Raw genomic sequence first — 26,763 nt, 5'->3', positions numbered from 1 at the left:
TCACCAAATTTTGCATACCAATTTTTGTAGAAAAATTGGTTTTTGTTTTTAAAGTTTAAGCATGCTCATTTAATTTTTTATTTACTGGACCTGAGAGAAATTAGAAGACCTGAGAGACACCCAAGATTAATTTAAAATTTTTTAATCTTGAGAATTTTTGTAATTTTAACCAATGAGTGATTAGCATTTAACAGACAGTCACTTAACGTTCATGGACTCTATCAGCTCAATGTTATATCTTTTTTTAAGCATACATACATTATCCTTGAAAGATGTCTGTTATTTTAATTAATTATCCTAAATTATAGAAAAATGATTTATTTTATGCAAATCTTTAGTAATTTTCTAAATGTTTTATAAGCATTTTTTTTGAAAAAGAGTTATACTCATAGTATTTGAAACTATGTTTCATGAATTTTTTTATTATTTATTTATTTATTATTATTATTTTTTTTTTTTGCAGCCTAAGGCTCATCAATTTTTGATAAGAACATTCCCAGCTCCTATCAAATGCAATCATTGTACCTCATTAATGATTGGTCTCTGTAGGCAAGGTGTAGTTTGTGAAGGTAAGGTGCTAATTTGTTTTTAGTTTTTATGTTCTTAAATACTTAACCATTTGTATTTTTGTTGATTTATACTTTATTTTATAAGTGTGAATAATCCAATTAGTTTAACTGTCTATTCTTCCTAATTTTCAGTTCGTTGACAAAGTTTTATTCGGAAAAATAAACTTTTGATCAAGCTAATAAGTTTTTATAGTAACATGGAGAATAATTGCATTTGTGCGTTAAAAGTTTTAGACCAAGAAATGAAATTACATTTATATATATATATATATATATATATATATATATATATATATATATATATATATATATATATATATATATATTTTTAAATGTACTATGTATTAAACTTTTCAGGTAATAAAATTTAAACTTTCTATCGAATATTTCAGAAAATTTTATTGCATAATTATTTGAAATAAAATGTAATTTTTTACATTTTTATTCAGCAGAAATGAAATATTTTGTCTGAATTTCTTATTATTCTTTAAAATCAGATATAATCATCTTTTAATTTCTAAATTTCTTAATCTCTAAATTTGTGTTTTTAATCTAATAACTTATTCTAATTAAAAAAAATTTATTTTAAGCAAAGCAATAAAGACAAATAGAAGTTATTTTTTCAAAGTTATAGTCTGTTTCATTTAATAAGACAGAGTAATAATATGATTTTAAAAAATCTCTATTATATTGTTTTATTATTTGATAAAGCAATAATTTAAGTTAATTATTTTGTTTGAAAAAGTATGTATCTATTAAAATGTTTTTGTAATAAAATTTGCTAATATGACACGCTTAATTTTTTATAGTTTGTGGTTTTGCTTGCCATGTTACTTGCCAAGAAAAAGTTCCAGCTGTTTGCCCTGTTCCATCTGACCAAAGTAATTTTCGTTTCATTCTTTTGTATTTATTTTTGTCTACTAATGATTTTCTAGGTTAGCATAATTTTTTTTCTTATATGAAATAACATTTTTCTTTGTTTCTAAAATATTATTTTTAAAATTCCTTGTAGAGTTAGGAAATTTATAAATGCTGATTATATTTTATGAACAGGTTTAAGTAATGTTTCAACTTATATAGTGAACAGAGTTTCTATAGGTGTATCATGTTCTATTACTGATTACTAAAGAATATATGCAAGGTAAAAAATAATAATAAATATTTAAGCAAGTTATATTATGTGGTCTTCTGGATTATCTGAGTTTTAAAATTAAGTTGATTCAATTGTATTTTAATACTTGTAACCAAATCATTACAGGGTGTTTTGATTTTATTATTAAATATCGAAAAATAAAAATAATTCAAGCATAACCTGACTCTAGCAGAGATTTTTTAGTTGTTACAGTATATTATTACCTTATAAACATGTTTCTTGTTTGTAAATAAATTCTCAGGTTTTTTAAATGAAATTTCAAATATTGAAAGGAAAGAGCAATATTTGAGTATATTTTATTGATTTTCTTTAAATCTTTTTTTTTCTTGTTAATTTGTTCTAAATTAAAATTTTTGAAATTAATTACTAACAAAATATTTATCCGTATTTTTTTCCCTTCCAGTTAAGAGACCAGTTGGTATTGATCCTACTCGTGGCATTGGTACAGCATATGAAGGCTATGTTAAGGTTATTCAATATCTCTCTACTAATATGAAATATTAAAGAATAGTTATTCCTTTATACATGAAAATTTTTTTCTTTCTCATAGGTTCCTAAACCAGGCGGTGTTAAAAAAGGTTGGATGCGACAGTTCGTTGTAGTCTGTGATTTTAAATTATTTCTTTACGATTTAGCACAAGATAAAAGCACTCAACCAAACACTTGGATCTCTCAAGTGTTAGATATGAGGTATGTTTTATGTAATTAGCTATATGGATTCTCTATTTAAATTAAGATGCTTTTGTAAAATAATAGGGTTTTATTTAATAGTTAATATAATGATTCTCAATGTTAATAATATAAATTAAATCTAAGATGTTATTTATTTTCCCATCTTAAATTTGTTATAGAGATGAAGAATTTTCGGTTAGCTCTGTTTTGGATTCTGATGTTATTCATGCGAATAAAAAGGATATACCTTGTATATTTCGAGTAAGTAAAGCCATTTAATTTATAGTTTATTATTTTGCTAAACATATTGCTAATATATACTAATACATGAAAAAAGTATGCACTATTAGTGTTACAAAGTAATGTTTAAGCTAGAAGAAAAATAAAATGATTCCAAAAATTAATGTATCATTACTGAGGATGGTAAGACTGTATTTATTTTAGGGTGTATACTCCCATCACACTAAAATGATTTGTTAAATTTTAATAGTTTTTATTGCCCAAATATTAATTTTTAAGTCCGAATATGTGTCTAATAAAGTTAGTGGTTATTGAATAAGCCTTATATTATTTAATAAACTACGTATTTCTTATGTTTTTTCCTAACAATCACATGGTTGAGTTAAAAGCATTTGACTTAGTTTATTATAATAAATTAAAGTTGTCATTTTATAAATGTTTAAAAATTTTTTTTCATTGACTGTATGATGCCATTTAAGAAAAAATTGCTTTGAACTTCACTAAAATCGAGAATGTAATTTTATGATTCTATTTTTTTTTTTTACTACAATTTCAATTTCAAATAAATTAACTTTAATATCTAACTTACACAGCAAAATATAGAATTTAATTATTTTTCCTAAACATTTTAGTTATAAATCTGTAAAGATTAATTATTGGTTATAGGTATTAGTTAGTTGTTCAGTATGAAAAGTCTTTTGCAATAGGATATTCCATTTGATATTCCTTCGAAATTTTTTATTTTCTTGAGGTACACAAATAAATAATGTAGATAATGTACTTGTTTTATATCCTGTAATACATCTTTACATATATACATGCATGCAAAGAGAGAGAGAGAGAGTACAGTATATATACATATAACAAATTAAATTGAAGCCAAATATAAAGTTAATATAACTTTAAATTGCATAATTCTATTTGTTAGTACATTTGTGAAGTATGTTAACACTAGTTATTGTTTGAAAAGCTGTGCAATGGGTGTTCATTAATTTTCTAGTTTTTTTTAAACATTATGTTAATTAATAATTATTTACAACTGTCTTTTATCTTTGCTATTTTATATATCTTTTTTATAAACTGTAGTTACTTTCCACAAGTAACTAAATCAGTTCTTTAATTGTACACGTTTATATTCTTTCAAAAACTGTAAATATTTTTAGGTTACAACATCAATGCTAAATCCTCCTGGCATGAAAAATCATACATTGATGCTTGTGGAGAAAGAAAGTGAAAAACTAAAGTGGGTAGATGCGTTAAATGAACTTCATCGTATTCTGCGTCGAAACAAACTGTCTTCTAAAACTGTAAGTAGATCATATTTTAAAACATTTACTGTGAAACTCATTTATTACAAGTCCAAATATGTCTTTCTTTTAATGAGGACATTTTTACGAAATCAAAAAGTGTATATAAACCTTTGTTATTACAAGCATAGCTTTGAATAACTGAATAATTTTTTCCAAACTTCTTGATAACTAAGTCTAATTTAGTAGATCCACCAGACATTTTTTTTATCTGACTGTTTATGGTCATTTAATTTTACTTATTAGGGTTTTAAAAACCTATTTTTGTTTATATTTTTAAAAAATAATGCATAGTTAAACTGTCGAGATAAACTATTGTATTGTTATGTCGCTATTATGACTAACATTTGTCTTCAAAGTTCAAATGTATAAGTGGATGGAACATATGAGGGAAGTAAATAAGTAAATGTTCGAATAGGCAAGTCATTGAATCAACTAATTATTTTGTAAGTAAACAGTCAGTTGGTACAATAACAGATATTTTTTTTAATAAGAATGTATTAATTATTTTGAGTGCATTTATGTATTGCTTAGTAAGAGTTAGTATTTTTTACATAGAGCTCATTATAATGAAATATTATGAGAAATATATAGAGTGATTTAGTAAAGAAGTTACATATTTTTGAAGAGAGATAAGGTATGCCATAAGGATAGAAAGTTGCATAGCGGTCCATGGCCAAAAATGTCATGGTTTACTACTAAAGGTGCTGTCCTATTATGGATTAACTAACTCTTCCACTGTGGCTAAGGGGCTAAAACGCTCACCTTCCTATAAGGTGACAAGGTTTGAATCCTGACAATGATTGGCCAATTTGAATTGTGTTCCCGGTTCACACTGCCCACAGTGCTAGATTAAATATTTTCTGTGGTTGACAAATTTTGGGTTAAAATCTTCTCACTGTTGGGCTAACAATTTTTATAATTTTCCACTCCATGTATCATAAATGCAATTAATGTTGTAAAAAAAAGGTTTAAAAAAATTGAGAATTTCTTCTTTAAGCACACTCCAAGCATTAGCTGGTGGCAGATCGTGGGTGTTTATAACATAGCAGAGAAATGTCCAAAATAAATAAAAATATTTTGTTCATTAAAATATGAAAATTTTGAACAGCAGGTTACAATAACTTTCTTAAATTTAAACATATATTCTGACCCATTTTTACGCACGTCCATGACAAGGAAGGAGAAAACTATTGTGTGAATTGACAATGTTGTTGAAAGTAATTAGAGAGAGCTAAGTGTAGTTCAAAAGAATTAATTTATATGCATTTAATGCATATAAATTCATTGTTCCTCTGCTGCTGTGCTTCCAAACGTTGATGTTTCTTTTATACACAGGGTTTGAACAACCATTGGGAACACTGCTTTCAAAATATCCCAAAAATTGATGTTGTAATATAATTACTGATTATTTTTATCCTAATTTACAATACTTTCATAATAAAAAAGCATTGCTTTGTTCTATAAAATTTAGTGTCAATGGTTACTAAGCAATTCTTCATTTTTATAATGCGTCCTTCCCTATCTCTCCTATATGTTTGTAATTGCGGTACTGACTCACCCTGTCTATAAATTAGAAGGATAACATAATAATGCACTTTTTATTTATTAAACCTTTTTAATTGTTCATCCAACTCAATTTGAGGGTACAACCAGTTATTTTAAATTTTGCTAATTGTATACATAACTCTATCCTTATGTCTTTAAGAGGATTATAATTAATGTTTTTTCTAAAAGTCTGAACTCTTATTTTTCAGGTATTTCAAGCCAAGGAAATTCTTGATAACACATTGACTCTTATTAAAAGCGCTACATCAGCTGCAGTAATAGGTAATAGTTTTTTAGTAGCCGAATCCTTTAAAATTAAATTATTAATTAAGTTTTCTCAATTTAGTTAAAATCTTTACAAATAAATTTTAAAAAACTACATAAATATTTTTATAGATCCAGAGCGAATTGTGCTTGGCACTGAAGAAGGCTTATACTGTGTGGATTTAGACAGAGAAGGTATAGTGTTTAATAATAATTTTTTTAAATGTCATTAACATTGTATGTGTCATAATGGTTTTTAGATAAAAGAATTTTATAATTTCTTTAAAATTATATAGAAATAGCCAGGGTTGGTGATGGAAAGAAGGTTTGCCAGCTTGAGTATATTGCTGAGGAACAATTATTACTTGCTGTAGCAGGTGAGTTATTTTAATAATTTTGAAATTTATTAACTTTCATGTTATAGACTCTAATAATTTTGAATTTATGCTATCAAATTGCGTGATAAAACAAATTAATTGTCATTTCCATAATTTGACTGTAGATTTAGCTTTGTTACCTTAAATTTGTTGACATTTAGTAATGCTAATACAAAAATAAATTTAAATTGTTTATTTTTTTAACCTTAATTTAATTTTGGTACACTATAGTTTTAGTGGGAATAGAAAAATCTAAAGATAAAGAATAAAAATAGAAAATATTTGAAGTTTTTGTCATTTTATCGTCACTTTTAATATTTTTTTTATATATAATAATGAATTTAAAAAATTTAAATTCTATATGGAGCATTTTTTTTACAGAGTTTTGATTGTATTTTATTTAACCTTTTAATTTTATTGACTTTTAAATTTTATTACTGTTATTTAAAACAAGAGTTTCATCTGTAAACATAGGGAAGCAAAGATTTTTGCGATTGATACCTGTTGGTGCTCTTGATGGACAAGATGTTGAATGGACCAAAGTGCCTGATACTAAAGGTTGCATTACCTTTTGTACTATGTGTATAAACAATGGCAACACTTCTCTCTATCTATTTTGTACAGCAATAAAGAAACAGGTATATAAAATATTTTGTTTACTTTTGATTAAATATATTATAGTTCTTAAGGCAGGGTTTGTTGGTTTAAACTAATGTTGTTAAAAGCATGGTTTAAACCAAATAGTTTTTTATTTTTTTTGAAAAATAAGCATGTTTTTTTTAAAAATAATCGTTTTGAAAGTTTAATTTTATATTTATATAAATAGTTTTAGTTTGAATAGAACCAAGTGAAAAATATTAAATTTTCACATAAAAATTCTACATTTTTAAGATTAATGAGAATCTGTATTTTCTTTAAAGATAAAAATAAACATATAATTTTTCAATGTTTAGATATCATAGTTTTCACGCAAATATATCTATAAGAATAAATCAATGTGTGTAAAAGTGTTCTGAAAATGTTTAATATAAGAAATAGCATCACCAAATTAATTTTGTGATCGTTAAAGATAAAATATGTTAAATAATGTAATTAGTGAACAAGTTAAAATAAAAAGTTGGAAAAACATTTTTTTTTCTTATCTTGTTAAAGACACTTGATGCTTGTTACAATCAAAAGCATAAATGAAAATAAAGTGCTTTTCTATGCTTTATTTACTTTTCAGTTCATGTTTGAATTTTTTTTTCTGTTATCAGTGTAAACAAATTTGTTTTGTATTATGATTTTATTAATTTTTCGATTAGAAATAAACTGATTTTTTTTAAATAAAACATTGATTTAAACAAGCTGAATTATTTTACAAATAATTTTTAATTTAATTGTAAGAAATATTTTTATACAATATAATTAATAAATGCATTCTTTAGGGTGTTTTTTCCTTTGTACAAAAATGTACATACATTTTTGTTTTCAAATTTTTTCTGAGAAAAATACGAAAAAATAAATTTCAAAATATTAAATTGTAAACGTTGATTCTTATTTCATTATTATATTCTCCAAAAAAAAAGTTAAAATTGTTATAATAAATTATGAAATAATATTATCGAGAAATATTAAATTTTAATTTATTTTAATTAAAAAATATTCATATCATATTATAATTAAACTGAAATTCATTATAATTGCTGAAAAATCATTAAATTCTGAAAAAAAAAACTTTTTTTTTATTTGACAATAACTTCGTCAAAAAACATGTTTTTTGGAATTTTTTTTTTAAAATGAAAGCTGAAAGTCCAAATTTTTCAATGGTATAATAAAAATTAACAATATCTAACCCCTTTGTGCCCGTACATCGCGTCAAACTTCACAAAAAATTAATACAATTTTCTATGATTGTTTAGAGTGTAATGGTACATAGTTGCAAAATATATTAATTAAAAACAATTAAAGTACATAAAAGTAGAGATTTTATGCTTCAAAATGAGCTAAAGCAGAAGCATTTTTGATCATTTTTAAAGTAGACACTTTGAATTTTGCCATTTTTTTTATAAGTTTCTAGGTGCACTGATACTTTTGTGCAGTACTGTATAAAATAATGAAAAGGATATGCAAGTAAATTATTGTATTTCACAAATAGGTAAAAAAATAATGAACTAAAAAAATAAATAAATTAAATGCCGAAAAGAGTGACATTAAACTTTTATGTTATAATTTTTCTTTTATAATATTTTATGTAAAATAGCTTGTAAAACAAATATATTTCAATTATACGCATTTAGTTTTATGCTTATTTAAATGCAGTGCTCATATACAGACTTGTACTACCCAAAGTAACTTAAATATTTTTTTTCAGCAATGTTTTCTGATCTAAACTAATTTAATCTTTATTAGTGTTATCCTTTAAAATATTAGTGTTATCCTTCATTAGTGTTATCCTAATTCAATCTTTATTAATATTAATTGACAAATAGTATCCCAATCTTAAACATTCATAAGCAAGTTGAGCTTGAAAAATATAATTATGATTTTAATTATTGAATAATTAGTCTTTAATAACTAAATAATAATTTTAAATTTGAGTTTATTAGAGTTTTTAACATTTTCTGAGTGTTTTAATTAGGATAATTGAAATACTGTAACGTCAATTTAAACACCATGATCCATATGATGCCACAAATGGCTGCATTACTCAAATGGCAATGATGTTCATCATCTGACTAAAAAAGTGTGTTCAATCTTCTATTCTGTCTGGAGATCAGTTTATTCAGGAGCTTATCTACATGGGATGAGGAAAATAATTTTAAAAATGAATTTAGTCTGAATCGTGTTGCTTGGAGAATAAGTTCTAGTGTTCAAAGCATGCCAACTTCTTTTCACTATGATTACAAAGCTAATGAAGTTTTCATTAACAATGAATGCTGTGCGTGTTAACCATGCTACCACTTTGTGTTCTTTTCTCATCTGCTAAGTTTATGTAAATTTGGATTTTAGTTTATTAGCAACAAGTGCTCAAGTTACTTATCTTATATTTTATTTTTACTTTTCTGAAAACTTATATTCCAGGGTTCCCACGGTCCTTGAGAGTCCTTGAAAGTCCTTGAATTTTTTTGTGCTAAATTTAGGTCCTTGAAAGTGCTTGAAAAACGTCTTAGGTCCTTGAAAAACTTGATAGGTCCTTGAATTTGTCCAATACTGCCAGCGGCCCTTTTTATAAAACACCCGCGGATCTTTCTGTTTTGTTCCCGAGCTCTCTCACGTGGTTTTTAACGCCACCGTTTCTAACCGGGCCTAGCGTCTTAGTGTCTGCCAAGCGCGCGGACCACAGCAGACAATCAATGCGTTCGGGGCGAGACTCCACTTCATCTTCTGTCGCATATGCTTAGATCTTCTTTTTTCTTATCAAAACTGGAATACTCTCGAATTTTGTAACAATATGTACCTTGTAGTTTTTAATAAATTTGCCGTTTTACCATCCGCACTTGTCCTTACGTTTGCGTCATTTCAAAACTTTATTGTAAAGCGTATTCGCAAAGGCACGGCTTCGTATTTGTGTTATGTAGTTTAGACTAGTTATGCCTGGGAAGTGCTATTTTAATCCCCAATGGATGGATAATTAAGCTTATAAAGAATGGATTTTATCGATGCATGAAGGAGATCGATATCGCAAAAATGGAAGAATCTGCTCTGAAATCACACATCAAAGAAAGGTAAAAGAAAAAAGCAGTCTCATGCCCTGAGTTCTCTTTTTCCAAAGACATCAACATCTAATTCATCTGGTGTAAATACTCCTTCAACATCGTGTGCCCCATGTGAAACAGAAACTTTAGTGCCCGAGGTAACATTGTCTTCTTATCTAGTCAAAAGGAATGTGCTTGATGCTGAAATTCTCTGGAATCTGAAGTGCATCACTAGTAATTATTCATGTAACTCCTGTGAAGGGATTAGTAAATTGTTCTCCAAAATGTTTGCTGATAGCTGTATAGCGAGACAATTTTTTTTGTAGTGCCTCAAGGTGAGCCTATTTGGGCTCCTTTGGATCGGCACTATACTTCAAAGGGATTCTTATAAATGAGCTGAAGAATGTTGACTGCTACACTGTACTCTTTGATGAGACGTTAAATCAGTCTCTACAATCTAAGCAGATGGACATTATGGTAAGGAATTGATAATAAAGTTTGCACTAAGTATCTTACCTCCCAATTTATGGATCATGGAACTGCAGAAAATATTTTGTCCTCTTTTTACAAATGCATGGATGATGGTTAAAAGCTCTCTAAAATACTTCAGTTATCCATGGATGGACCCTATGTCAATTGGAAATTCTATTAGAAGCTTCAGTGTGAATTAAAAGAGAAATATTCCCACCAGGTCATATTCATTGGCAGTTGTGGATTACACATAATGAACAATGCTTTTAACGTGGTGAAAATGGGATATGTTCCTTCTAATTTTTATTTTCAGAGAGAATTGTTGCTGCATAACATTTAGAGAAGGTTGTGTAAATTATGGATGAATAATTGCAGAAACGATGTTTAATAGAGGAGAGGAGGGGGTTATGGAATAGTCATGGAATATGGAATACCTAAGATTTAGCTCTGTCTTTCATGCAGCCTTCACATGGAACTACACAGGATTAAAGGATTTCACCATTAACATCTCATTACCATTAGTTATAGATTGTGCTGAAAATGATTTTGTGAATTAATATGTAAAACCAGTAGGGTTGTTTTTAAAAAAATATAAATTTTAGTCCATAATACATATACTCTCTTCTCTCTATATAGGCAAAGCATTTAGGTATTATATTTGAAATTAATTATTGCCACAACAGGCATTGTTGCTTCTAGTAAAATAAAAGAGAATAATTTTTAAAATTGGTCTTAGATTAAGGTCCTTGAAAATTTTGTTGAGGTCCTTGAAAAGTCCTGGAAAGTCCTTGAATTTCAATCTCATCATAGAGTGGGAACCCTGTATTCATAGCTTTAATTCTTCAACCTCATTAGTAATTATTTTTGAAACCTTATTTAGTCTTAAATTTTATGTAAGCTACAGGAAATTATAATATTTATTATTATTTACTTTAAACTATAATAGAAATTGTTAGACTGAGAAGTTTCATTTCTGAAAGTTTTCAGATCATATCCAATTTTATTGCTTAGGGCGCTCTTTCATGTTTTAAAGAATAAAATATGCTATTTATTACTTAATTTTAAATAATTAGTTTTCTAAATATTAATGTGATTATTATATTCTTATTTTTGTACCTCAGATTATGTGTTTGTTGATTATTGTACTTATTGGATAATGCTTTTCATATAATTGGCATTGTTTTTGTGATTTGAGTTTTTTCTATCAGTCTCTGTTCTGGCTTTTTCTCTGATCTATCTATCAGTTATTCTTTCTTCTGTTCATTTTGTATTGTGATTTTTTTTACATTTTACTTCAGTATTTTATGTATGATCTCTTTTAATATTTCATACAAAATTCAGTCTTGATTAAAAGAAAGTTTAAGTGTGCTTCTGACTATTCTATAAACTTATGATTTGGAATAATTCATTTTGGAATGCTTAAAAGGCTGCATGTAGAGATAGTTCTTGTAGAGTAGTTTGATTGACTATTTTAAAAATTTTGTGCTCGTAATGGAATTAGAATACTTTGCTTCAGTCTGGTACTTTTTGCTTTGAGTACGCTTAGAAACAGATTTTCCTTCAAACTTTTTTTTAATTAAATTTCTAACTTAAAATAATGAAGAGCAGTTTTTTATAATCACATATGCAGCTAGGAAGGAAAATGAAAAAGGTAAGACTGAATACTTAAAATACTTTTTTTTATTTTTTATTTATTTTTTTATTTTTAATCTCTGTATTTTTTATTTCTCATCATAATTCCAATTTCAATATTGCTTTGGAAAATTTTCTGGTTATAGACAAATTCAAGCAATTTATCTTATTTATTTCTCTGTAAATATCATCAGTCTATTTTTTTTTACCTAATTTTTATTCTGTTGAACATCATTCTGCTTAATTTTCTTTTATATTTCCCACAGTTCATAAGTTTACTACAAGTCTTGCTCATTATGTCTGTTTTTGATAGATCAGAAGAAAATTGAATTTGATTATTGACACTGAATTAGTTAAGACTGAAATTAATGAAAATTGTTCTCAAAATGTTTTATCTAAGATTTCTTTACTTGTTAGTCGCCAGTTAAAATTATGTTCCTTGCAACTTGAATGTTAAAAACTAGTTTTGATTCAACTAGAAAACTTCTTTCTCTCTATCTTTTAATTGTTTTCATTCTTACTTTCACTTTATAGGTTATAGACCACCTTATTGGATCAAGATTTGATTATAAAATCAAATTTAATGATTTCTTGGTGCTTGAATGATTTTCTTTTTCTCTTTCAATTGCCTATGTCCGAAGGATTTTTTTACTAAATGAAAACCAATATATTACAAATTAATTAATGCTAATATAGAAGTTTGGGAAAGGTTGCTTTGAGCTCTTAGTTCTAAAAAATATTTATTATCTCTTGATTCTTTGTGGACATACTTTAACTGACAATGTTTTTTTACTATGCCTTATATTATAGATGTAGGTAATGCCTTATATTATAATTGCAGAAATTTTGATTTTCCTCCCAAGGTTTTAGTGTATGAAGTGAATCGAACAAAGGGTAGACACCATCGACGGAAAGAGATATGCTTACCTGTTCCAGCGGTCACTTTAGATGTCATCGGAAATAGATTATGTGTTGGTCTTCCATCCGCTTTTCATTTATATTCTGTAATTGATGACAGCCCTCCTATCTGTAAGATTTCTATTCATAATTATTATTAATTAATGAAGTGCATCAATTTATGCTTAATTAACTAATTAGTTTAGCTTCATATTTAAATATTTTCTGACTTCAAAAATCTAATTATAATGACTAAACTTTGAATTTTAGTGAAATATTTTGTTTTAAAAAAGAATTTAGTTGTATGCATTCTGTGGGACTTTAATTTTTATTAATTTGGTTTTTCAATTGATTCATTTATTAAAAATGTTATTTTCTTCATTTGTATTAAATCTATTGCTCTATAATGAAATTATTTTGTTAAATTACATTCCATAAAGTAAGACCACTACTTCTTTTTTTTCTTTTAAAAAGAAATTTTTAAAGTTGTTTTGTTTACTTGCTGCTTTTTTAAATTTGAATTTCTATTTTATCTAACAGTCTTTCTTAGTCTGTCTTTAAAAAAAATTTTTTTTTAAAAAGAAAACATGTAAGGGTTGTTTTAATAAAGAAGAAATTTGCTGTTTAATCTATCTTTGTTTAATCTATCTTTATTTTTAATAGAAATATATCTGAGTCTCTGAGATATTCTATATATGGGTCATTCTCATGAAAACTGTCATTTTTCAGTTCATAAAATCCCAGAAAAGTAAAGTGAATAAAAAGCTCTGAAACTTGTTATATTAATAGAAATATATAATGGCATTATAAAGAAAGTATATATCCTATAAATTATACTTAATATTTAAATTAATTAATTTTTTAAATAATTAACTTATAATTAATTAATTTATAATAATTAATTAATTAATTAAATAAATAAATTAATTAATTAATCTTTTACTTTATTTTTCAAATTAATTAATAAGTAAATTAAATATTTTCACTATTTAAAATGTGAGGGAATGACACTAATAGTGAGGGAATGATATTTTATTTTAATGCATGTTTTTATCTAAGTTACATCTACCTAAAGTTTGAAAATGATAACATACTAAGTATGTCCAATATTTATTATAATTTAGTCTTATATCTTTAATAGTTTTTACAGGTTTGGGAAATAAAATTGGCTGGCACGATTGAACAAAAAAAATTTAATAATATACTCATCTTGAATCATTCCCTCACTTCAGCGTCATTCCCTCACTTTATACACTAGTGAGGGAATGACAAATTCAATAAAATTTAAGAATAACAGTTACGCCTAATTAATTTCTGAAGTCAATCACATACAATTATATTCATACAAGAAAGCAACATATAATTATCCACTTTCTCGATGAAGTTGTATTTTATTTTACTCTAAAAAATGACATGAGGGAATGACAAATGTAAAAAATTTTACCTGGTTTGATTCATTCAAATTTATTCTACAGCAAGGCTTCTTTAAGTTGAAGATGGAAACATACTGCAATTTTGTTCTATGGTGCTAGTTGTTAACTTCTGAAGTTTTTATTAAAATATTTTTATTCTAAGAAGATTGCAGGTGATAAGAACATTGTTGTGAGGGAATGACGCAAAACACTGGGGACAAAGTTTAAAATAGTGCTGTGTTAATATTTTTATCAGAAATTAAATTTAAAATTTATTTTCTGAATTCTTATATTTCAGTATTCTGAAATAAAAAACACGAATTTGTAAAAAAAAAATTTATTTCAGAAACAATTTTTTTTTAAGAAAAAAATCAGCAGTGGGTACAAGTGAGGGAATGACATATTGGTATATTTTAATTACCTAAAATAAATAAAAAATAAAAATTGATAATTTTATTTTTATTCTTTTGTTAGCTTGCATTCTGAAGGACACTTTCCCTGATTTTTTTTTTTTTTCGTAAGCTGTAAAACAAACATAAAATATGCTGGGGACATGAAAATGACTGTTTTAGTGAGAATGACCCATATGTTTAAAATATTTTGAAAAAAAAAAAGTTTTAATATAAGGCAATTGTTTATTGTATGTAAGTTTGTTTGTGATATGAAGCATTTGACATTCTCTTATAACTTTGTAAAAAAGAAACTTCTTGATTTTTCAAGAATATTTTTTATTGAATATATTTGTGCATGAATCTCAAAATTATTTTACAAATGTTGTAAGTTTTGTTTTTAAAATTTCAGCTCTTGTGAATACAGACTCTACAGATCTAACATTCTTCTTACATAACCTGATGGATCCCTATCTCGCTGTTGAACTGCAGAATAATGAATATTTGCTTGTATTTTCCCGTGAGTAAAGCAAATTTTAAACACATTTTCTTGATAATTGTAACATGAGATTCTCCCATGATTCACAATTTCCCTCTTCTTTTTTTATTTTCTAATTTTTTGCCATCTTTCTGTGGATGTTGGAAAATAACCACACTACCAAAGTTATCATGCACTTATTGAAATTCAATAAAAACTAATTAATATCAGCCTGAAATCACCTGACTGATAAAAATAGAATTCAGTTTTTGTTGGTAGTTTGGATTTTTCAATGTGGCTTACTAGGGGAGGTTCACTTATAAATTTATGTATAGTTATATGTTATGTCTATCTAGAAAGTTTCTGTTTGCAGTTTTATCTATGTCTCATATCAATTTTTAATAGTTTTATTTTTATATAGTTGAATTTTATTTAATTGCACTTTGTTTTTAGCATTCCAATGATCCCAGATATTTTGTTTATTAATCTGTTTCTTTCTTCATGAAAAATCATTCTCCTTGTTGAAAGTTCTAAATTCCATAGGATCAAACGCTGTAGGACCATTATACATAGTATTAAATTTGAAACTTTTCAGTCAACGGAAAAAAATATTGTTAAATAATTAGTAAAATCATTATGCATGTAGTACATATTAGTAGAATCACTACACATAGTATTAAATTTATACTTTTCCGTCAATGGTGAAAAATATTGTTAATTAATTTGCTGTTTACAAAATTTTTACTTTTTTTAAAAACTTCATTTTATTTTCATCCTGTTTGTTATTGATAAATGTCTACTCAACATCTCTTAATCATATTATTTTTTTCCTCCCTATATTAGAATTAGGAATATATGTTGATGGGTTTGGTAGAAAGTGCAGAGAAAAAGAATTAATGTTTCCTGCACCTCCAGTTGCTGTCAGTAAGTAAATTGTCATTGTGATCTGATTGTTTATTTTATTTCATACTTTAAAATTTTGCTAAAACAATATCCTTTTAGGTTACACAGATGGTTATTTAAATGTATATAGTGAAACACATGTAGATATTTTTGATGCTTCATCTGGTGAATGGCTACAAACTTTGAATGTGAAGAAGGTATGTTCCAGTCATAAATTTTAAAAGATTTTTTGATGTATATTTTACTTGCAACTGTGTAACAACTTATTGTTTGTTTTGTGCTTCAATTTAAATTTCTTATAACATTTTGAAAAACAATTTAAAGAAATTTTTGTGAACTTTCTCTTATCAAACATTATTTTTTCATTTAATAATTTAAAGAAAAACTGATATTTTGTGAAGAAAAACTCAGGCCTGATTTCAAACTAAATTCAGCATTAACTATTAGTTAATGCTTTATTGGTTTTGTTAAGGTTGTCATTAGAATACGCAAAGATAGCTTCTTCTGTGATATTGGTAAAGCATGTTACTTTTGCTTTAAAATTGAACTGCCTGTTATACACTTTTGCAGTATTTTTATTAACCCTGTTTATAAAAATACTGCAAATTTCTCTGTGATAGTATTCGGTTGGATCCCTGTGTCTGCTAGGGCCTGTTGTTGGATTGAGCTTTTATTCTACTGGACATTAATTCAATGTATTTTTGCTTATACTGTCTATATTTCGTATTTTTACAAAATAATTGTGACTGAGAAAAATCTTCTATTACGATTTATGTTTATTTTCCGGAACATGATTATTTAGAACAAACCTTATTCAGTACAATGCCGACAGAGCAGGATATTTTTTTCAAATTGCTATATTGCATAAGTATTATAAAAATTCTGGTATAAACGAACCGGTTCTGTTACAAAAATTACAGATATTCTCGTCGTTTAAAAAATATTCTTGTACTCTAGTAGTATTATTTTATAGCAAAACCTTGAAAACAGAAAGGGAAAAAATTAAATTAGCCACTACTGTATCCCTAGAAAATACTACAATACTTTATTACTTACTATTTGCACTGTTGTCATGTTCACAATTGTTTATTTTTGTTACAATATTTTGCAGACTAAACCTTTGTGCCGCAATGGACTACTGTGTTTTTCATTAGCCACTGACATGCCACACATTATTTATTTACATAATGTATTACACCGGTCTAATAGAGTTTGTGTACCTGAAACAACTGCTCATCCTATAAAAAGTAGACAAAGTAAGGCTATGCTTAACAGAGTACGTAGACGATTTTCTGTTCGCGAGCCTGAAAGAACTGGAAAAGGGTAAATGATATTCATTATAACCTTTTATTACCACTACCCTGAATTGTGTAATAAACTTTATTCAGCAACAATATAATCAAACAATTTCTGTTTTTATGTTATTTGAACTTAAAAATTATGTCATGCATAAAAATCAGTTAAAAATACAGTGTGATCTATTAAAAAAGTTTTTTGTGAAACAACTTAAACATTAAAACTAAATTAGCTTATATAGCTTTTTGTTGCCTTATCCATGTTTTTTTTAATTTTTTATTTATTTTTACTGTGTAAATCATGATCATGATGCTACTTTTTCATATTTAAGGCAGAAAAATTTGACTTTTAAGAAGTTGAATATAGCACACGAATCTAGAGGTTTTTCCCTCTATAAGTTCTAACTTTCAAAATCTTTTGCATGATATTTTCTATATTTTAAAAGTAAAATTAGCATCTGCTGCTCAGAAAAAGTTAAACAGAATTTCGTAAGAAAGTTAGTTTAATAATGTGGAAATATGTTACAAAATTGAAATGCTAATATGAATTTCTTTAATGGAAAATTTTTAAAACAAGTTGCATTATAAAATATTTTATATTCTATGGAATGCATATTTTTTGGATGTCCTGTTACCTTTTAATTTTTATGTATTATGTCTTTACACAAGATAATTCATAAATTCTTTTTCCCTAATACATTTTAGGAATGTGGATCGACGATCCCGGCTGATTTCAGGCCCGACAAATTTTAATCATATCTCTCACATGGGTCCTGGAGCTGGTATTCAACTTCAAAAACTTGTTGATTTGCCTCAGGTATTGCTCTTTTTACAGATATTTTTTTATTTTTTATGATACAGTCTATTATTGTGCTGTAACTTCTATTTAAGCAAGCTTTTTAAAGTAATGGACATGGAAAAAGATGCTTTACAAACAGTTTCTTGATATTTTTATGCAGTTTGAAGCTCCATTAAACTCTCTATTTTTTTTTTTCCTTTCTGTAACAGGAAAATTTTGAGATTCACATATTTCTTTAGTTCTATCTAAATTCTTTAACAAATCCCCAATAGGCTGTTTACTAAAAGGAAATAAAAATAGGATAATATTTCATCTACTAATAAATTGAAATTATTTTAAAAAAATCCAATTGTACTTTAATAACACATCCACAAACTACAATGTTATATTAGCTTAAATAGGATAGTATTTCATCTACTTATAAAATGAAATTATTTAAAAAATCCATTTATACTTAAATAACACATCTTGAAACTACAATGTTATATTAGATTTTCTACAGTTTTTAAAAAAATATCTATTCACACTAAACCAGGTTTTTGACTCACTAGCTCAATATGTGTTAGTATTCTTAATTTGTAAATTTATATCTATGTGCTTTTCTTTTTAAAGTTATAGTAAAAAAATGTGAAGAAAATATTTTGTTAGTTAAAAATTAAAGTAGTTAAATAAGGGATTAAAAAATAAATCTACATAATAGTAAAGTAATCTACATAATAGTAATATACTGTAAAAATCTACATTATTTTTATTTTGAAATGTTAACAACTATAAATCACTATAAAGTTTTGGGATAAAATTACATTACTTTTTTATTATTTTATCAGTATTAATATTTATTCTCTGAAAAAGGAAAAACAATTCAAAGTTATTTTACAGATACATGTACTTTTTTATCAATTAAATTAATTGTATAAATTCCTTTTAATGAATTATTTCATATTAATTTGAATTTTACAGTATAAACAGAACTCATTACCTCAAGATGAAAACAAGAAAAGTTTATTCTTAGCAGGTGTGTTACATTTTTTACTCATTTAACATTCTTCTGGGACACCTTTTTTTATTGAATTCTTGAAATGTTTCTATAACTATGTTTATTATTTTAATGTAGGCAAGTTATCAAGTCAGCGCCCTGTTGTGTCCATGCCAGTTATATCTCCAGATGGTTCTGTTTCTTCTCAGGATCATTCTTCTAGTTTTTACACCGCTTCTGGCCATAGTTCATCAGGTCAACGAGAAGTATGTATTTTCAGAATATTTTAATTCAATTTATAATGCAACATTATAGCACTTGAAGCAATTTGAAATTATATGACTTATTTTAAAATTTTAAACATGCTATGAAGCATCTCATTTATGAATCATTGTAGCATAATGCATAAGGAGAATTTGGCTTCTTTAAATAAAAATACAAAAGGATTTGTCTTAGGTTACATTTTATTTGCAACAAGCGGAATGCAAGTTTGCTTTATTATTTATCCATACAAAAAATATCTGAAATAGGAAGGCAAAGTATGAAATAATTAGGATATCTAAATTGAAAGGTATCTAAGATGAAAGGATTAAGATAGGGCCTTGAGCAAAATGAATTAGAAATTGCAATTTTTTGCATGAAATCACAAAAAGAAAGTAAAGCGTGATTTATCCTGCTAATTTTTGCACTTTTTGAATTATTATCACCATATAACATTATTTCTTGTTAAATATTTTTAGGGGGTATAGTATATCTTCACAGATGCTGTGCATTAACCCGCACTGAATGCAATCTATTTATGAAAAAAATATCAGTCAAAAAAACTTCTTCTGTTGGTTTGGTTACTTTTTGTTAATTTTTTTTTCATTTTAAACATATGATTTAATTGCAGTTTTTTTTCAATAGTTTACTACTTTGTTGATTACTTTCAGTGCAATTACTGTAGCTTTGTGAATGTTGTGCATTAACACACACTGTAGACAGTTAAAAAATAATTATTAATCAAGAAAACCTTATATGTTATTTACTTTTTAAAAATGTTCATCTTAGGTGTATGATTTAATTGCAATTATTTTTTTAATTAGTTTGGTATATTATTATAACTTTTTTCTGACAAACATACAAATTAAAAAAAATGTATGTAAGTTTTTTTTTATTTTGATAGAGTTTCTGTAATTTTAAACCACTGTATCTTTAGGTTTTTTATTTTATTTTAAAAGGTAATGTTATTTTATTTTTTGGAATTTTGTCATTTGTCAGTCCAACTTTCCACTTTCCTATTAAATTATTATTATTTTTTTTTCTTAAAAAAAAAGATGTTTTGAAAGCTGTGTGTTTTTTTTTTTTTTTTTTTATATAATTATAATTTCTGGTTACTTGATTTTGACTCATTTGTCTTACTGTATTTTAAAAGTAAACAGTGCTGATACAATTGTTATGTTACAATTTATTTTATGTCTAAAAATTTTACAATAGAAGAAAAAGTATGTGATAAAGTTAAAGTCACATCATCATTATTTATTTTCTATTAAAAGAGTATTATGTCATGAAAAATGAAACACATGAATTTCTGTTCTAGGGTACGCTTGATCAGTCGAGTCCTCGAAATTCAATAGCTTCAAACAACAGTTCTTTTAGCTCTCCTCCCAGTCCACAGACTAAAAGAGATGAAGATAAAGAATCATCTAGCAATGAATCTTAAACATTCTTTTTGTGACTCATAAAAACTGTTGCTCAGCATGCCTCGCCTTTTTAATTCATCAAAAACAAGCACACAATACAAAAATGCTTTGTATGTGAGAAAGGGCTATTTTTTCATGGCAAATACAATACTCATTTTCAGATTTGTACAAGTACCTGCTATTCCTTTCAGCGGAACTAACAGTTTTGAGAAGATTGAAATTGGAAAATATATACAATCATTTTTTTTCTGAGTCAGATTAATAATTCATATGAGTGAGATTTTGCATTAATAAATCATTAGCATTCGTATGTAGGTAGAAAAAAAAAAGACTTTGTGAATACACTTTTTCCCTCTATAAGTTCTCCATCTTGCCAGTTTTTTAATGTTAAAAATATTTTATATATGTTATCTTTGTTTCCCAATTTAGATGCAAACTTTCGTGTTGCTTACCTTTTCTACTTAAATTTGTCTGAACTAACACATTACATTAAAAATAAGATTGTTATTAAAAGTATTAGGAAATTGTCAAAATAATAATTTACCTGTCTGTGTGCCTTCCTGAAAGCACAATGCTGTTTAGGTTTTTATACTGGTTGTGTGAAAAATGTATATCTTTGTTTTTCAAAGAAAGTTCTTCCATTGAATATTGCATGAAGCCAGCTTCTGGGTGTCCAGTAAATTTCCACTTATCTTGGTTGAAGAACAACTTTTACTCTATTTTTAATATACATTTTTAGCTTATGTTCAGCAATGAATGATTGTCAGAAGAACTCACCACGAATTCGTTTTCAAGCAGTGTCAAAGAAAAAATTTTTAAATCTAAAGCTGGTTATTAATTCTATTGGATGTCATTCTAGTTGTTGAGCTTAGGCATATATATATATATATATATATATATATATATATATATATATATATATATATATATATATATATATATATATATATATATATATTAATAAAAAATATATATATATTTTAAAATTTAAGGAAAATGATTAAAAACTATAAAAAAACAAAAACAAATTAACTACTATCTCTTTTCAACTTGCATGATTATATCAGCAAAAGTTAGCACTTTCTGATATATTATAATTCAGGATATACTTATGCAAATTATAATTCAGTATTAATTAAACAAAGTTCCACTGTTGTTTTCATTATTAACTTCAATCAAAATAAGGAAGGAAATATATTGGTACACTCTCTATGTTAGTTATATGCCAAGATTAAATCATCAAATCCTTTGTGTTTCATTATTTATGTTTTAAACATATTAGATCAATAACAACTCAGAAAAGTAAGATCTTTGAAAATTCTTTACTTAAAGCATCTAGAACTGTGAGATGCTATCACTAGTCTATATTTTATATACTCTGTAGACGTGTGACACAATGTGTCGTTGCGGGTGTTCAATTGCGCCGTTCCTAGTCTTTGTCGCTGCTTTTCTGTTCTTATGTTTTTTCAGCACAATGTATTTCATATAGAGTTATACTATTAAAGAAATATAATAAGTAGAATCATTTCTTGTTTTGAATAGTTTTTTTTTTCATTATATTTTATGTTTTGTATTTAATTATTGGTTGTTAAGAATTGAATAATATTTTATGTTATCATTGTAATAAAGTATATGTTATTTGTGTATATATAAATAAATATCATTTATTTTAATAGTATTAAAGTTTTATTTTAGATTTAATCTTCAAAATTTATCTAAAGTAAAATAAAACTACACTACCGTAACTGGTTATAGTTTTCTTTAATGCAAATTTTCTGAATAGTTTTAAATAAATATTTCCAGTGAAAAAGAAAATTTTCGTAATAGAAATCTTAATTATTAACTGCCGATTTAAAATGCATAGTGAGGATTCAATTTGCTTCTGAAGAAAGTTGATGACTTTGTTTGCATAAAATTTTTAAAAGTATCTTTTTGGTAAAATAATGAAGTTGAGAGGGTTATGAGGTTTGTTTTCAATTATAGAGTTTTAAGAGTTTTTCTACCAATATATATATATATCTCAAATCCTAATGATTTCTATGTTGAATTTAATTAGGGTTGGTTTAAAGCAATAGCAATACTTTGTGAAAATTTTAATATTGAAGATATAATTGTGTGTTTTATAAACACTATAGTAATTAAAAAAATATGCAAATAATTAATTACAATAAAAAAAAAATTTACATTATTTTATTAATATGTTTTTATGGACTATTAAAATATGAGCACACAGAAGATTAAATGGATACAATTGGCAATAACTATGTAATAAAAAATACTGAAAAATTGTAGGATATATATGTATATACTTTCTCCATTTGCCGTCCGGATGTCAATTTTTTATTCACATTTGATATAGACTTTACACCAGTTTTATATTAAACATACTTTGTTTTCCAATATTTAACTAGTTTAGCCCATTAATGCACATATGGCAATTTTTTATATATTTTGAATATTATTACTAAACGCTGTTTAAATTAACTGGAAAAATGCTAGAGTGAATCGAGCCTTAAAACTTTTTCATTTGTAAAACTTTTTATTGCTATTCCATATGCTGAAAACTCCAAAATCTAAGATATATTGGAAAGATAAGATGTTCAAGAAAAACAGTATTCTTACAATTGTTTAATTGTAATAATATTTGTTTGTGTTTAAATAATCCAAGTTTTATTTGTCAATTTGTATTTACTAACGTCAAATATTAATAAATTAACAAATAAATATTGTCAATTTTTATTACTTAAGTATTTGCTTAATACACAAACCAATAATTTAATATTTTAACACACCTTTCTTCGCTTTGCTAAATTGCTTTTGAGTCAGACTTAAAAATAAAGCTGCATTTTTTACTTACATCATTTCACATTAATGCTGCATTTGATAGTATGTAAAAGAAATTAATACTTAATAATAATCTATTTTAAATTTATTTAAAAAAATTATAATTGAGAATCATCTCTAAAAATGAACTATGGGCACTAATGGGTTAAACAAAAGTATGGATTTTTGTATTAAATTCAATATCTGTGCCAGGTCAGAATAACATAGAATAATGTATGTTTGCTGTATGATTATATATTTTTACAATTTTGGATAAATTCTTTCATGCATTTTTGCTAAATACAATGCTCATTCTACAATTGATTTCATTGTAATATTGCTTACAAATCTTTTAAAATTGTTGCTAAGGATTAGGATGCTTTGAATGCACTAATAGGGACAACATGCTAGAATCAAAAAGTTATTTATTTTTGAGTGTCTGTATATAATCTAAGTAGATTTTCTCATATTTCTCTGATAACTTTTAGTTTTATATTAACGTTTTTTTTTATACTTTTGTTACACATATATTTAACTTCATCCTGTTTTGTCTTTCATTCTTTTCATCATAGTCTTTTTAAATAAATGAATTATAATTTTGGAATGTATTTTTTCAAAATTTTAATTCATTTTTATGAACATATTTTCCCAATTTTAATTTAGAAACATATTTTGCCTATTAAACTTACCTTTTATTAAGAGGTAATAATAATGAAAAAAAATTCTGTGCAGTAATTGGCAATGCTTTTTCAACTTGTGGGTTGCATATTAATTTTTGGAATGTGCCAGCTTATGCCTTTTAAATTTCACATTTTTATATTATTACTCTCTGATTTTAAGCATAACTAATCCATACTTATTCTTTGGTTACCTTAATAAAATAGCTAATCATTGTAATTGTTTTTTTAATTATAGGTCATGTTTTTTTTTTTTTTCCTATTCAGATTGAGTGATTTATATTAACCCACACTATTTAATTCTTTCATTTTTAAGTTTTCACCTGTGAAACTGAAAATGTTTTGTCCTTAACCCTCTGATGCAGATAGAACACTGGTGTTCCTTTTATAAATTTTATAATCAACTTGCAATCAAAAATATATTTTGGTATTTTTTAATTATAAAAATGCAGTCTAATTGTTACTGAAAATTATTGGAATTATATTTGTACTAAAATATAAAATCCTAAAAAAGTTGTTTAAAAAAATTATTTTTTCATTGATATTAAAAAATTTATCAATAATTGATTTTGGAATTATATTTACACTAATATATAAAATCCAAAAAAAGTAGTTCAAAAAATTATTTTTCCATTGATATTCAAAAATTTATCAATAATTGATTTTGTAAATTGAAGAAATTTCAATGATGAATAACTGTTTCTTTTAGATCTAAATAAGTGCAGATTTGAAAATTACTATTTGGAAGTGAGTTGTGCTTGAAATGCTGTGACAGAAAAAGTTCCTAGTGTTTCATGTACTATTTCATGACCATAAATTATTAAAATGAAAAATATATTTAATAAAAATTCTATGTCAAAGGGTTAAAATGCTTATTCAAATTAAACACTAATTTTTTTCCTTTCTTTCTAATGGTGAATGATTATTATATATGCACCGTTTGTGGTGCTTTTCCGTTGTTTCAATACTTCTTTCTTTCTTTATTTTTTTAAATAAAAATATGTAGAAATGTGATAAGCATTTACCCATTTAACTTACACCCCAAAATAGTTTGTTTGGCCTTTTGTCAATCACAAATTATTGACATTTGTTGCCAGTTAAGTTTATATTCCTAAATAAATTAACCTTTTTCAATTTTGTTAATTATAATTTTTTATTATTTAGTTCCCGTCCATTGACTTGCAGCTTTTAACAGCCTTTTAAATTCTGAAGTCGGTTACATCTAGTAAAAAAAATATTTTTAGCCAAAATTGATTTTTGATCTGCAAAGTTGTTCAGTTTGAGGGAAAATATGTTATGATATGTTTATATCATGATTTTTCAAGATTATTTTGTTTCTAATTAATTTGAAAAACATGTATAGTTTTTCAAAATAGTGTTTATAGGTCTCTTTTCTTCAGCATTGTTAAACCCAAACGTCTAAAAAAAAAAATATCTCCCATATTCTAGTAAAATTACATTTATTTCTCAAGGCCCATAGTGTTAACAATTTATTTTAAAACAATAAAATATTTTTCGATATGAAAGCTAGATTTTAGTTTTTTTTTTTTATTCAACTTCATTGTTCCATGTAAAATAGATTTAGATAGGTATTTACAGTGTAAAAATTAAAAAAAGAATTAAACTATGTTGATCAATAGAGATTACCAATTTAATAGAAATCTTTCATACAAAATAAAGCTTTTAGCACATATTATGTTTTATTATTTGAAATTTAAAAAATGCATCATGAATGTCAATTAGTTTATTTTTCTATGTAATTGAATTATAAATTTTGTAACTGTATAATATATGTGATAAAAAAAAGAGTCTTTTCTGATATTATGATTCAATTATTTATTTATATTTTTGTTTTAAACTATCACTATTAAGTGAATCTTTAATCACCTACTGAAAACATTGAAGGAAAAGAAGATTTTAACTGATTTCATGTTTCTGAATGCGAAGGTGCCTCAAAGTACATAAATGTAAGTGAAGCGTCATTGTGTGTATGATGTGTGATGAATTTTTTTTTATCATCCAATAAAGTTTTTTGTGAAACTTGTTTTTCTTAATTATTTTTTTTTTTGCCATTCGTAAATTTACATTGCAATTTTCATTTTTCTAAGCAGCTGTGTTAATAAAGATCAACAAACACCGAAGAGCCATTACATTATGACCACCCTGCTAATAACATGTAGGACCATCTTTAGCCCTCAAAACTGCTAGCACCCGCCGTGGCAATGATTCCACAAGGTGCTGATAGGTAGTCTGAGGTATCTGGTACCAAGCGCTCACCAACTGGTCCTGCAATTCCCTCACATTGCGAGGGGGTAGCGTGGAAGCACGAATTTGGTTTTCCAAGTAGGACCACAAATGCTCTATTGGATTAAGGTCAGGTGAATTTGGGGGCCAAGACATGACTTGAAAGTCACTGGAATGTTCCTCGAACCAATCCATGACGATTTGACCCTTATGACATGGTGCATTATCCTGTTGGTAAACACCATTCCCCGCAGGAACGACTGTTGCCATGAATGGGT

At 26.0% G+C, this 26,763-nt stretch overlaps 1 protein-coding gene across 4 annotated transcripts in view; it reads left to right on the top strand.

Moving 5' to 3' along the window:
* LOC107454515 (serine/threonine-protein kinase Genghis Khan) overlaps positions 1 to 20,799 on the top strand; it is a 66,825-nt gene extending 46,026 nt beyond the window's left edge. For all 4 annotated transcript variants that reach the window (XM_043043315.3, XM_043043272.3, XM_071179832.2 and 1 more), the window contains 19 exons: positions 464 to 569; positions 1,379 to 1,450; positions 2,126 to 2,190; positions 2,273 to 2,412; positions 2,574 to 2,655; positions 3,798 to 3,941; positions 5,699 to 5,771; positions 5,886 to 5,948; positions 6,050 to 6,130; positions 6,605 to 6,768; positions 12,774 to 12,939; positions 15,021 to 15,128; positions 15,930 to 16,010; positions 16,089 to 16,186; positions 17,101 to 17,312; positions 17,990 to 18,101; positions 19,044 to 19,098; positions 19,198 to 19,325; positions 20,639 to 20,799. In XM_043043315.3, the coding sequence (XP_042899249.1) occupies positions 464 to 569; positions 1,379 to 1,450; positions 2,126 to 2,190; positions 2,273 to 2,412; positions 2,574 to 2,655; positions 3,798 to 3,941; positions 5,699 to 5,771; positions 5,886 to 5,948; positions 6,050 to 6,130; positions 6,605 to 6,768; positions 12,774 to 12,939; positions 15,021 to 15,128; positions 15,930 to 16,010; positions 16,089 to 16,186; positions 17,101 to 17,312; positions 17,990 to 18,101; positions 19,044 to 19,098; positions 19,198 to 19,325; positions 20,639 to 20,761 (2,073 nt within the window). In that variant the 3' untranslated portion in view covers positions 20,762 to 20,799. The remainder of the gene's footprint in view (positions 1 to 463; positions 570 to 1,378; positions 1,451 to 2,125; positions 2,191 to 2,272; positions 2,413 to 2,573; positions 2,656 to 3,797; positions 3,942 to 5,698; positions 5,772 to 5,885; positions 5,949 to 6,049; positions 6,131 to 6,604; positions 6,769 to 12,773; positions 12,940 to 15,020; positions 15,129 to 15,929; positions 16,011 to 16,088; positions 16,187 to 17,100; positions 17,313 to 17,989; positions 18,102 to 19,043; positions 19,099 to 19,197; positions 19,326 to 20,638) is intronic.
* Positions 20,800 to 26,763: the final 5,964 nt, after the last annotated feature.

The sequence above is a fragment of the Parasteatoda tepidariorum genome, chromosome 3, assembly GCF_982258835.1.
Source record: "Parasteatoda tepidariorum strain Cologne lab strain chromosome 3, Ptep-v5.0, whole genome shotgun sequence".
NCBI classification, from domain to species: domain Eukaryota; kingdom Metazoa; phylum Arthropoda; class Arachnida; order Araneae; family Theridiidae; genus Parasteatoda; species Parasteatoda tepidariorum.
This window is presented reverse-complemented; position numbering and strand designations above follow the sequence as displayed.